General features: G+C 37.4%; 1 protein-coding gene across 8 annotated transcripts in view; it reads right to left on the bottom strand.

Moving 5' to 3' along the window:
* Positions 1–578: 578 nt before the first annotated feature.
* Positions 579–13,914, bottom strand: part of CLOCK (clock circadian regulator) — a 135,253-nt gene continuing 121,917 nt past the window's right edge. For 7 of the 8 annotated variants that reach the window (XM_082653015.1, XM_082653013.1, XM_082653017.1 and 4 more), the window contains 2 exons: positions 10,915–11,179; positions 579–8,259 (listed from right to left, as the gene is read on the bottom strand). In XM_082653015.1, the coding sequence (XP_082509141.1) occupies positions 8,080–8,259; positions 10,915–11,179 (445 nt within the window). In that variant the 3' untranslated portion in view covers positions 579–8,079. The remainder of the gene's footprint in view (positions 8,260–10,914; positions 11,180–13,914) is intronic. The other variant, XR_014296631.1, reaches the window with a different exon arrangement.

The raw sequence follows: 13,914 nt of genomic DNA, 5'->3' as shown, positions 1-13,914 counted from the left end.
TCACCCAGCATTCTCAATACAGCAGTCATTCTGCAGTAGTAACCATTACTGTGAGGAGATCTAAAAGTGTCAGTTAAAAAGCAGCAGTTCACATATTTCTGAAAAAGTCATTTTTAGAAACTTTTAAGGAGTTCTCTACCATGAAAAGTGTGTGTTACAGCGTAAAGAAACCACAATGTCCATGAGTTAAGATAAAGCACTTCAAAGAAATCTCAGGTTAAATCCTGAAACTACACCAGAATTCTCTGGAGTTAAATACCCCTAATACTGCCTTAGATTATTACAAACAGAATAAGTGAGGAATTGCATTATTTCTTTTCCAAGAATAGAAAGGATACTTCCTTGTTAGAAAGTAGCTGGTACCATCATAGCCCACACCTGGAAGTGCAGGCCGCCTGGTCCCAGCACCAGCTTAACGGCGAATAACAGCGAAGCTTTCTGAGGCACCACAATCTTGTAACAGGACACAACTACTCAGAGAATTTGGCAGCTCAGACCTTAGCTACAAGGTAAAAATTGCTAATGCAGTTACACTCCATTGCTGAATAAAAGAGAGGAAAAAATGTCATTGGTAGTGCTTTTAAAATATTTAATATTCTTTAAAATCCAAAATAATGTGATTCTTACAAGTTATGTGCCACATAAAGCAGGTGTTATTTCTTTGAGAAATGCAGGTGATACTGGAAAACAGCACTGAGGTATTTTTTATTTTTAAAACTGAATAAGGAAACAAAGTCTGAATCTAATTAATTTTACATTTATAAAAAAAAACTCAATGCTACTGCTTGGCTCTTTTGCTATAATTTTAGGTTCTGAATACAAGAGTATGGGAAAGAGCATTATAATAGTACATATAGTTTTTAAAAACTGTGCACATCATAACCTGGAAAAATGATTATACAGCAAGAGGCCTGAGTGGAGGTAGGCTAATAACACTTTACCTGTTCTCAAAGGACAGCTCTGAGAAACAAGTGTGACCAATTGTAACACCAAATTAAAATGGCAATATTTAAATAAGTAACAAAATGATCCGCATTTTATATAATATTGAATTTCCAAACATAGCTCATGAAAATCAGCAGAGGATCTATTATAGCACCGTTGAAACCATTCATTATCCCATTGTGCTTCTGTGTAATTTAGGATTTGGGCTGAAGTTATTACTTGGAAAATGTCAGTCTTGTTTTTGTAAATCAATCTGGATTTCAATGAAATGTTTGCTTTAGGAAAAAAAAGGTATTCTTAGCCATTTATAGCTCCACCCTTTCAGAAGGAAGAATGACAGGCTATATCTAATTTTAATTTAAAACCAAGAACCAAGCAGTAAGGACACATCAATGTCAAGAGTAGTACACTAAGAACCACACAGAACATTAGAAGGAATTTGGTGTGTGTTTTTACAATTACCAACTGATGTTAAATTAACAATTAAAAATTTACAGAGATAAAACTTTTTTTTTTTTTTTTTGCACTGACTGGTTTCAATACAGCACTGAATTTAACTCGTCTTTGGGCTTCAGTCTTTACATAGAATGAATGTGCAAGTGCCATACTGAGCACCCTCCCCGACTTACACCATATGATAAAACAGACTTCAGAGTAATTCTAGGATGATCTAAATTACAGCTGCTCTGGCTGACATCTATAAAGGAAAAGGATTCCTCTTCTTTTTGCTTGATGGTGATTGTCCGGTTACATAATACATCAATCTGAAGATAGATAACAGAGCTTTCCTAACATTTGAACTCTTTAGTATTGGTACAACCATTGCCAGCAGTGAATCTGTACCAGTATAGGCCAACTCAAAATACACATCATAAAACATCTGAATGTAGTTTTTAAAGCAATGTCACCGTTTGTTTCCTCAGAAACTAAAAAGCATACATTTAAAGACATCGTGTCTCCAATTTAACCCTTAGAGTCAAGAAACATTTTTTATATCATTAAATCCAACTGGTGGTTGACCTCCTTTAATTACCATTCTCTAAGGGATCCCAAAAGCTAGAGCGTGCTCTGGACCTGGGCTGTGGGACTCAAGAACTACTCTGGGAGCCCTAAGGTGGGGAATTATTCTGTTCCAATACAGACCAGCAAGAAGTATCCTCAAATTTCTAGGCCTCAAATGTTGAAACACTGCTTTATTGGACAATGCTGTGTATGGAGGTTTGGTGTGGCTTTGTTTTTAAAGGACCAAGCAACACTACACTATATAAACACAGCAAATGTTTTCTGTAGAAGAGTTTGCAGTATTCCACCTATATTTAAGGACTTTAGATGGATTTTAATATGGATATGATAGTGACGGCCATTAGAAGATGCTGACCGTTTTAATAACATTTTCCCAAACAGGCAGCGCGTGTTTTGGGTTCTGTCATACTGGCGTTTGGCTGTGTTGGGGAAGTTATCATATTAAAAGTGCCCATAAAATAGAAAAGGCAGCAAGTGAAACTAGAAAAAACTTGGAGCTATATGAAGCAGATTTGAAAGGAGTTACCTTTACTGTTTCCTATCTAAGTTGAGAACAGCAGGGAAGCACAGGGGCATCTGGACTGGGGCTCCACTGCTGTCCTGAAGTGGAACAGGTTCCAATCGCCATGAAGAGGCGTCGCGAGGGCTAAGGACTGCACCCCAGATGGGAAGAGCCAGTCCTCCACATAGAAGATTACAAGGCAAAACAAAACAAACCACAATTAAATACGCTGTGAAATCACTCTGATGAGAAAACAGAACACAAAGATATTTAAAAATATAAATAAATACATTTAGCCATTTTTATTCAAGAAACCCAGAGAACTGCTTTCAAAGCAATTGCTTCTTTAAAAACCACTTTCTAAATTCTCCCATAAATACTATTTTGATTGTCACTTAATGCAGCACCTCAGTATTTGCTGGTGGTGGTGATGGACTTTCACTTAATACCTCTTCATAAACTATTTCACTAAAGAACGTTTCCCTAGGAAAACTCAGGCAGCTTACAAAATATTGTTAAATACTCAAAAACAGAACCTGCAAAGTATTATTTTATTTAACAAAAACAAGGAATGTAGTGTTAAATTATGACATGGGGAAAAAGTATGCAAAACAGTCACATGGAAAGAAAGTTTTAATTTTTAATATCCACGTTTGCTTAGTTTCTTGTGAGCTGTTCAATACTGTTTCAAACATCCTGAATTAATAACTGTACCAACAAAATTCATCCCCAGTGTTTCCACAGGAGACATTAAAATATGACCAAATTATTATTTTTTTTCCTTTTCTTCAACCAAAGTAGTCTTTCTCAGTCCTTTCTGTGCAAAAATATTACAAGAGCAATTCAAATGGAAACACTGAAATGACATGCCAACATTTCAGAGCACATTTAAAACACCCAGAATAATTCTTGAAATTACTGTATTCTAAAATATGACTACCAATCACTTTTAGGTTAGTTCTATACATCTATTCACACTGATGCAATTCTCCTAGACCTCTGAAAATAAACAGGCTCATTGGTCTCTTTTGGTGTCCACACATTAGGCAAGATAGGTTTACAATAGTGTCTAAATGGAGCTAGGCATCCACAGTCTCTTGACTCCACCACATTCAAAACAAAAGTCAAAGTTCATTTGGCTACCATGAAATCACTCCCATAAACCTACTATGGTTCACTGGATCTAAACATTTCTCAGAAATGTGTCATTTAAAAATTTCACCTAAGTGATGATTCGGGGATCCTTTAGAAATGGTAGTATCTAAGATAATAAACTTTATCAAAATGAGTAATTGCAATAAAGTGCTTGTTACCTTTCAAAATGATGCTTTTAGACTGTGGTGTGTTGTCTGCGAAGTGTGTGCTATTCCTATATAAAGGATCCCCAGGCATGAGAGTTGGGTCTTCTCACCTGTCTCAGAAAGCAGCAGCACTATCTCTTGGTAGGCTGACAATAGGCACGTTACCCATGCGGATGAGGCTAAGCTAGAGCTATGGCAAAAGGGGAAGTAAATTAGAAAAGGGGGGAGGCATGTGAAGGGTTCCTATTATATTCATAGTTATATACAAATATATTAAATATGCTATAAAAATAGTCAACTCTTTTCCTTTGCAATTACTTCAGAAGCTCCTTTTGGAAGAACGCTCACCCACCCCAAACAAAAGACTCTTTTCCTCCAATCACTATAAAATGGCAAGTGCCTTTGTGCTGTTTCTTTTCCTCTGTTTAAAAATTCCAATCAGCTTATTCCTGGCTAGACTCACTCAGCAATAATAATATCCAGTGTTTATACCTTCCAACACTGACTCCCGAGGGACTAAGAACAGGGTCACAGACATTGGAAAGGTTATAGACTTGAATGAGTTTTACACAAATGTTCGTCAACAAACTTTCAATTACCAGAGAAATATAGGAAAAGAAAAAAAGTAGAAATGAGCAATACCAGAGCAAAATGCTATTTGCAGTCCACTTTAAAAAAAAAAAAAAGGCTACCTCAATGTCGTGGAGACATCTTAAAACAGGTTGAGTAACTTCCAGTTTAAAATAATTTTCACCTGTCTGTGTAGAGCCGGCAAATAGAGTACTATTTTAAGGGGCCCTTTTCTAAGGCTTCTTGAACAAGGGCTCATCTCCCTTCAACAAGCAGTGCCCTTAACTAACTGCAAGCAGACCGCTTTAAGGCAATGACCAACAACCCAAGCACTTCTGAAGAATTACAACACTTTCACGAATCTACACTGAGAATTCTACAACAAACTGTTCAAAGTCACTGGCATCCTTTTATTACTAGTACATTCCTAAACCAGATTTACGTGACAAAGCAGAGCACAGGACTCAAATTACCCCCTCAACCTGGGACGGAGTTGGGAGACTGAACTGTAGTATTTACTCACACGCTGCCCCCATCTTCCCCCGTATTTGCTTTTCTCCCAATATTTTCACTCAAAAACTGAAGTGCTTTTGAGTGTCTTGGTTCTGGTCTGACGCCAGTCGTGGCAGCAACTTCATGAACCCTTACAGTCCTCACTGGTAGCTGTGAGAACAACAGTGACTCACCCAGTGCCACAGCAGTCCAAAGAAGGTAACACCTAATGACTGCCACCCAGAAGCAAGTGTTTTTTAAGAAAAACCGAGGATCTATGAGAGTAAAGCAGAGGGAAGATAAGATTTTTAAGTAGTTGAAAGGTGTTCCTATTTGGTATTTTTTCATGACTTAGATTTGGATTTTAATGAACAACTTTGGCTACAGAAATGAATGAAGAACAGGCCACTGCTGAATCTTCATCAGAATGCTCAAGTCTCAATGCACGGAGGAGGGGACAGGGACTGCTCTGCAGCCCAAGTTCCAGGGAAGCAGGAGGAAACCAAGTTAAAGGAGGAGCTGAGAGGCAGTTACTAGCTCTTCTGATCCAACACTTCATTCTGACAGCAAAAGAAAAGCTGCTCCTTTAAGTGTAGCAACCAATTCTAAGCAGGAAAAAAATGAGCTGTGAGGAACAGCAGGAATTGTAAAGCAAAATCTTGTCTAATTTTCTTTCCCAAATATTTGTGAGGATGAAAAAATGCTTGAAGGGACTGGTGGAGGAGAATGTGCACAAACAGTCTACAGATTTACCTCGTGGCTTGTCTTATACTTTGCTTGTGTTAACCTAAGTACACAGTACTCACGGTTCACCATCTTTCTTTTTACATATGGGACTTAGAAAATAAACCTTAATATGATAGTTCATCATATCTTTTGTTTGCTAAATCTGTATCACTACATATTGCCAATAAATAAATGAGGCACAACTCAGATATATATGGAATGGCATGATAAGGTTAAGAAAGGCAATCTGAAAGGGGAAAAAAATACTGTTGCCATACTCTACAACATCAATGTTGTCCACGTGTACATATGCTCAAGTACACAGATATTCCGACATTTATTCTTGACATTCATGAGAAAGTCATGATCATTTAGCTAGAAGAGGAGCTCCTTGATATGTTAATTACTGATTGGCATCTAGTAACACTTCTTTTGTAGAAGGGTAGGTACCAAGTCTCTTTGGTTGTTTTCAACATTAATTTTCTAGTTTATGTGTGGCCAGGCATGGTTTTCTACAGAAAGACAAAGTATACCCCTTAAGGATGATAGCAAAGCTGAGAACAGAAAAGTCTTAAGAACTGACTGAGAGTTCCCCTGACTCCTTTATCTAGCAATTCCGTACTAGATTATTTTCATTGCTGAAATCTTTTCTATTTAACAACCTCAATTCTGTTACACATTTTCTTTTAAGGTCAATTTTGATTTATTATAGCTTGCTGTCTTCCCTTTCCTCAGTAATAATTTTTGATATTCTAATAAGATTTTTTCCCATTAATTTTCCTTTGTTCTGTAGTTATAAATTTAATTACTAGTACCATAAAATCTATAAAATGCTTTTTTTTTAATGTACGTAATTCTGGTTGGAACTTACTACCTTTAGAATGTATTAACAAATGAAATCTTAGTTCATGTTTATGAAGCATGTGAGCTACAATATTCTACTGCTGTAGTGAAGGCAAAGCCAATTCCTACCCCTTCTTTTTTCTTCACAGGATTTTAAGATCACATTGAGCAAATATTTACTGGTAATTACCAAATGACTACATAGCTTTAAGGAAAATGATGATTTAGCAAAACAACTTTGTGATCACATTAGTAACTCTGATGTATCATTAGGATGTCATCTTTTATTTTGAAATTATTTGTACCTCTAAACCAAGACTCTCAAAGCAGTCTTCATTAGAAACTTAATGGCACTGACACCCACATGCTATTAAAAATGTACCAAGATTTCAAAACTGCTACTGAAACCAGACGATGAGCTCAAGATGGTGAGTTATCACCTGAATCAAAATCAAGGCACAATGGGTTGTTTTTTTTTGTTTTTTTTTTTCCTCAAATAACCCTGAATCATTTCTGACTAAAAGAAGCATTGAAATTGTGGGGATAATAAAAAGGTTCCAACAAATCCTAAAAGTTAAAATTCCCACCAGTGAGAACGTTAAAAAGTGCCTAAAATATTTTGTGTGCAAATTCACTCCTATAACTGAAACATTCTTGAAATTACTTTCAGGCTTGTTAAAAACCATTTACACAACTATTTCCAACTATGAACTAGATCAAAATATGTGATCAAAACTCCCAACCATCTTAAAATAAAGCAGTGCAAATCCTATTTTCAAACATAATTGAAAAATAATGAAATGAGGGATATTTCTGAGTAACTTGAAAATCCTGTTTCAAATAATTTAACCTGAAAAAAAAAATCCATTCCCAGCAGCACATCATACCTCACTGAACAAACTGTGACATCACAGCCAAAGTATGAACATAAAAAGACTTGTGCCCCGGAAACTGAAGAGAACACTACTGTATGGTAAACAAAAGAGAGAAGAGGATGTATTAGTTTGCACATGGTGTCAGAATCTAAGGAAACTACTCATACCTAAATGAGATAATGCTTTCATGCAGCATACAAAATGTTTTGCTTTCTCTCCTTTTATCCAGACATATACATAATATTATTTTTACAGCGTCTGTACATAGAGAATTTAAACTCATACAACATTCTGAAATTAATTACTATTCCATCATTATCCGAAAAGGGAGAGGGGTTGGGGAAGGGGGCCTACTGAGTCTACTGGACTGTCTTCATGGCATCATTGTAAGCAAACCCCTGACATGGCAGTGGTGTATCCTCTGTAACACTTGAAAACAGGCACAGAACCACTCAAAGTTACTAACATTGTTAGTGCCTTTCTTATTCACTGGAGGTCATGTTTCATAGCTGAGTTTCTTAACATTTGGCAATATACTCTTTTTCCATCAAAAAATATCTGGGCAAGTAAAACACTGTCAGGATTGGCTATGGCCCTATGATCATCTCCTGCTGGCTGGTATTTAATGCACATCCGCAGCACGAGGCAGCATTTTCTCTGCTAACTAATTCCAGGAACTAGAACACTCAATACTGCATCTCATGAAACCACTGGAACTTTTCATGCTATCCTCAGATCATCCGAGCAACTCTTTTATGGGCCACCCCCTTCCTCCCTTGAGGGCAGAAAGGAAGCGTGTGTGCTACTGTGGTTGAACCTTGGAAGGATCAGTCAAACTGTCAGTCCTGCGCCGATTCAGTTGCTGCTGTTGCTGAGACTGGTGTTGCTGGTGATGTGACTGAGGGAAAGTGCTCTGCTGTAGTGGAAATGCAGCAGAGAGGATAAGCTGAGTTGAAGGGTTCCCGTGGAGCAATCTAGAAGTCTAAAAAAACAAATGGATTATGCAACACTGCTTTACCCGCACTATACTGTCTACATTAAGATTTACTCAACTTTTCCACTCTCCGCAGGAACAAAATCTGTACATAAGTTTTGCTTTCTCATTTAAAAATAATATTTTGGAAAACGCTAATGAGGATTTCCCTCTTCCTGAAAGTATAACAGAATTTCATTTTTTAAAAGGAAACTGAGCTAGAGGTTTTATGGTACAGAAAGCAATCTATGCCCTGAGGCAAACCACGCATATTCTTTCACTTTATATGTCCTAAAGACCACATTTTAAACAGATGATACAATTTAAGCATCGCTAAGAGCATATGAAACATGAACATTCTGAGGTCAAACAGACAACACCTTCTGCACAGGCTTTTTGATTGGTGAGAGCAGCAGTTCAGTGGCCAAGAGCATGGGCCCTGAGGTGCACTGCCTGGGTTCAAACTCTGGCTGCCCCATTTTACCCGATGTGTAACTTGGTCAAGCTATTTACATCTCTGGGCCTCAGTTTCTTCATTTACAAAATAAGGAGAATCACAGTACCTCCCACAATGGGTTTCTGTGAAGATTAAATATTAACATTATTATTATTTAAAAGTACCACAAAAATGAGGGCAGGCAAAGTCAGAGACTTATGTCCTACAGGTAGCAGGATGATGTAACAAAGAAAAAGCAAAACAAAAAGCGAGCGGGCAATCTTAAGTCTGAAGCCCTGGCTGTGAGTTTTGCTCTGCTATTTATTAGCTGTGTGGCCTTGGGCAAATGTCAAGTCCATGAACTTCAGTTTCTTTTGCCTAATTGCTCCTTCTAGAGATATAAAGGAAACTAGCCAAAAGAAAGTGAAAGTCTTTCCTCACTACTGACAATACATCTTGACGCAGGGTGCATAATTTTAAACTGGAACTGTGATGGGTGATTTCTGCAAATGTATGTGAAGGACACCTGCACACGCACACAAAAGGACAGATCTTTGAAACTTTACGGCCATTAAGCTTTGCTAAGGACCTGGAGACATTTTCTTTTTCCCTCTGTTATTAGGAACAGCTTTTGTAAGAAAAGAACTCAGGATATTTATGAGCCTTACAGGGTTACAACAGAGGTACACTTTGGAACTAGGTGTTATATAACCAGAAAAGACAAATTGTGTATTTCTATCTGCATATGAGTGTATTTCTAAAGGGTATTGCCTATCTTATTTCTTTAGTAGTTCCATGTCTTTGGAATGTTTTTTTAAAAGTGGAAGAGAATGTTAATTCTTTTAAGAGCCCTCGTTCCCTGAGAGAAAACTGAGCTCTTAAGGCAAGTCTTCTCCCTTTCTAAGCTTTTGCTTAATTTTCATTGAATACATTTCCCCTAGAGAATAGTTTATAACTTATTATAAATTCTTGTCATTAATTTGTAACAATAGCTAACCCAGTCATTAATGGCTGCACTGTAGGCTTAAGGTCTAAGGGGCTGTATGATTCTCAGAGATATTTAGGCAACTAACCTCTTTTAGTTTAGCACATCACCAAGTTCAGAATTATATTTGTACCAGAACACCAATGGCGATAAATTAACACTGTATTTATGTCTGAGTATACAGTATAACACTGAATCTTCTAATCATACCATATGCTGTATAACTTTAAAACTGATGATATGTACCTGGCATACATGGAATGGTATCCAGCACAAATCTAGGCTTAGCCTACATTCAAAATCGCTGGCCTTTTAGACCAGTAAGGAAAAAGCTGGATTTCCAGATGTCATAGTCTGCTACTGTGTACCCCCAATGAGGGTACTGAGGTCCAGAAATTTGTCCTGCTGATTTCTTTGCTGAGGATCCCGATCTAGGTGACCTTGTTCTGCACCCTTTAGATAAGTAGATTCTGTCTGATAGACCCACATGAGATCTGTGTCTGCATTTTGGTTAATCTGAGTGTCTATTAATACATTTATCAAGACAGTGGTCATAAAATCAAGCTAGTTATGTGCCTTCTACCATACTCAGTGATTTGCATGCTTCTTTTACCCATGAGATATTAACTACTAGCACCTCCATATTACAGATGAGGAAACTGAATTTTAGCAAGTTGAGTAACCTCCAAAGTTCACACAGTATGTGGTACAGCAGTGACTCAATCTCAGCGCAGGCTATGCCTCCACAGTATATCTCCTCTGATGTTAATATATTACCAAAAAGTCACTATAAAATTTAATCCAATAAAATAATTTAAGATAATGCCTAAACTAATTTTTTTAAAAAGTCCCTTTCAACACCTCTGCCCTGTAGAGAGTACAGCTTGATGGGCCACTAGGAAAACAAGAGAACAGAGAAAGGTGCCTTTGCTTGAATTCCAGAAACTCTAGCCAGAGAGAGCTCTATGTAAAGTACCTTGATATGGGCAAGAAGCAGCCACTTACTCTATCCAGCAGTTCAGACAGTGGGGTATCTCCACGGCAAGGTTAAAGGTTTTCCAAAGACAGAACAAGAGAAGAAAAAATAGCCAACTGGGATAAGCTTTCTGTCTTTATATAAATTTAAGTCGTACAATGAGCCTTTATGGACTTCTCAGATCATTTTTAAAATGTTCCTTTAATCCCTAATTTCACTCCATAAAAGTAAACAGGTCTGGGACAGCTTCCGCATGGGGAGAATTACCTGTAAAAACTGCTGCGGCGGTTGAGCCAGCTGCGCCTGCGGCGGCTGCTGCACTGCAGGGAGTTGCTGTTCCTGGGAACTCTGCTGCTGCTGCTGCTGCTGCTGCTGTGGGACCGGCAGTGTCTGTGACTGCGGTGGTTGTGGAGCAAAGGTAGGGTAGGCAGTCACCACCTGACCCATGAGCATAGCGCTGGGCACCACGACCGCCCCGCAGGCTACAGGAGCAGTTACTAACTTGGTCACAAGCTGCTGACCTTGAGAAAATCTGTTAGGAGGAAAGAACGGGAAAGGGAGTCAGAAGTACAAGGTATACATTATGAAAGGTGGTGGGCTGAACATTTCTCTAAGATAATACCCATGATATTGCCAATGAACTGATAGGGTATAACTCTAAGATAATCCCCTTTTAATACTGCCATACTAAAAGCTGTACGTTCCAATTTTGTTTCATGTTTTTAAAGATTCCCTTTGGGATATCAGTGAAACAAAAGTGTGTAGAGCAAAATGAAGTGAACCCAAACAAAAATACAAAACTTTTTTCCGATATCCACATGCAAAAGAATGAAATTTGACCTTTACGTCATATATAAAAATTAACTCAAAATTGATTAAAGACCTAAACATAAATGTTGAAACCATGAAACTCTTGGAACAAAACATAGGGGGAAAGTTTCATGACACTGGATCGGGCAATAATTTCTTGGATATGACACTAAAAGCACAGACAACAAAAGAAAAAATAGATAAACTATACAACAAAATTAAAAATGTTTATGTTTCAAAGGACACTATCAACACAGTGAAAGGGCACTCCACAGAGTGGGAGAAAATATTTGCAAATCATACATCTAATAAGGGGTTAATAACTAGAAAATATAAAGCAATCCTACAACATAGCAACAAACACACACTCTGATTAAAAAATGGCCAAGAGTCTTGAATAGATATTTCTTCGAAGATGATATACAAATGGTCAATAAGCACTGAAAAGAGGTTCAACATCACTAATCATTAGGGAAATGCACATCAAAACCACTAGGAGATACCACTTCATATCCATTAGGATGGCTACTATCAAACAAAGTGTTGACAAGGGTGTGGAGAAATTGGAACCTTTGTGCACTGTTGGTGGGAATGTAAAGTGGTTCATCCACTATGGAAAACAGTATGGTGTTTTTTCAAATATATTAAAAATGTAACTACCATATGATCCAGCAATTCCAATTCTGAACTGAAAACAGGGACTCAAATAAATACTTGTACACCCATGTTCATAGCAGCTATTCAAAACAGTCAAAAGATGGATACAACCCAAGTGTCCATCAGTAGATGAATGGATCAAGAAAATGTGATATATACATTACAATGGAATATTATTTAGCCTTAAAAAGGAAGGAAACGCTGACACATATTATAACATGGATGAACCTGGAGGACATCATGCCAAGTGAAATGAGCCAGTTAGAAAAGACATATATTATGTGATTCCATTTATATGCGGTATCTAGAGTAGTCAAAGTCACAGGCTTATGTGATTAGAAAGTAGAATGGTGGTTCCCAGGAGCTAGGGGGACGAGAAGTGAGGAGTTACCGTCTGATGGATACAGATTTTCAGTTTGGGAAGAAGAAAATATTCTGGCGACTGAAGGTAGTGATTGTCACAATGGCGCGAATGCACTCATGTCAATGAACTGTACGTGTGAAAATGGTTAACACAGTAAGTATTATGTTATGTATATTCTACCACAATAAGAAAAAATTTAACCTGTTAAAAATATCAACTTTTTTCTTTTTATAAAATTACTAGGTACTTGGGAGGTAGGTATATGTGACACATGATTTTGCTAATGAAAATAAACTAATCAAAATAAAGCAGTCATAAGGGAATTTTTAAAAAACTCTCTAGGTTTACAGATGTTTACATTGCAAGCTGTATCTTATAAACATAATTCAAAACTAAATGACATCCTAACAGTACATAAAAATACACTCAATTTATAAATTTATCAAGGAGCAGAGTACCCACCGTGTTACAATTCACTAATATTCCCTCCCACCCACCTTCCTTCTTCCACAGTCTTTAATAAAAGGACAACAACAAAAAACGATGCCTCTTCAGGGAACAATATTATTTCTATCTGCCTTTTCTGTGAGATGAAGTTAGTTTCCAACACTGGTCATCACGGTGAGGAAATTGAGACATGACTCTACCGTCGATTTAGCATGACACAGCTGCAATTACAAACTGTTCAAAGCACATAACTACGATTAAACTTAGCACATATACATACTTTATATGCTCCATAAGACAAAATAAATCTATTCTGAATCCATTCCAAATCTTAAAAGTAAAATACTGTATATTATATACTTCAGGACCAAACGCATTATTTAATGCAAAAACATATATAGTAAAAAATTTACCTATAAAGCAAGCACAAAGAAACAAATAACATTACAAAGTGGCTTAATCATAGAAATGCTAAGCACTAATTTCTCTGTAATCTAAAAAGTAATTCGTATCTGAATTGTCCAACTGCCCACTGGTAAACTATGAGGCTACCTCATCCCTCTCTGGCACTAAAAGAGTCTGCAATCTACTTTGGCTTAACTTCTGTGGCTTTGTATACACTCCTACCCTTGCCTAGAACACCCTCCTGGACTCCCTGCCACATGCTTATCCAAAGCCAAGCTCTTTAAGACTCAGGTCAAGTATCTCCTCCCTGAAGCTTTCCCTGACCACACTCCTCTCTTCATCTGCTTGCCTCAACCCATAACACTGCTCACTTCCTCCTTTCTAAAGACCTAGTAAGGATTTATCACATCAAACAATACTGATTATTTACCTTTCTATGGCTTTGACTAGTCTGATCTTTGTCCTGGGATAAAGAATGCGCCATACTCATCTAAGTAGGCACTCAAATGTCTGCTGAAGTATGTTTTTCCCCCTTCAAAAAACAGTTGTCTACAAACAATTGCTAAATTGTGTCCTCCCAAATG

Source organism: Grampus griseus (assembly GCF_964374135.1).
Source record: "Grampus griseus genome assembly, chromosome: 4".
Lineage (NCBI taxonomy): Eukaryota > Metazoa > Chordata > Mammalia > Artiodactyla > Delphinidae > Grampus > Grampus griseus.
This window is presented reverse-complemented; position numbering and strand designations above follow the sequence as displayed.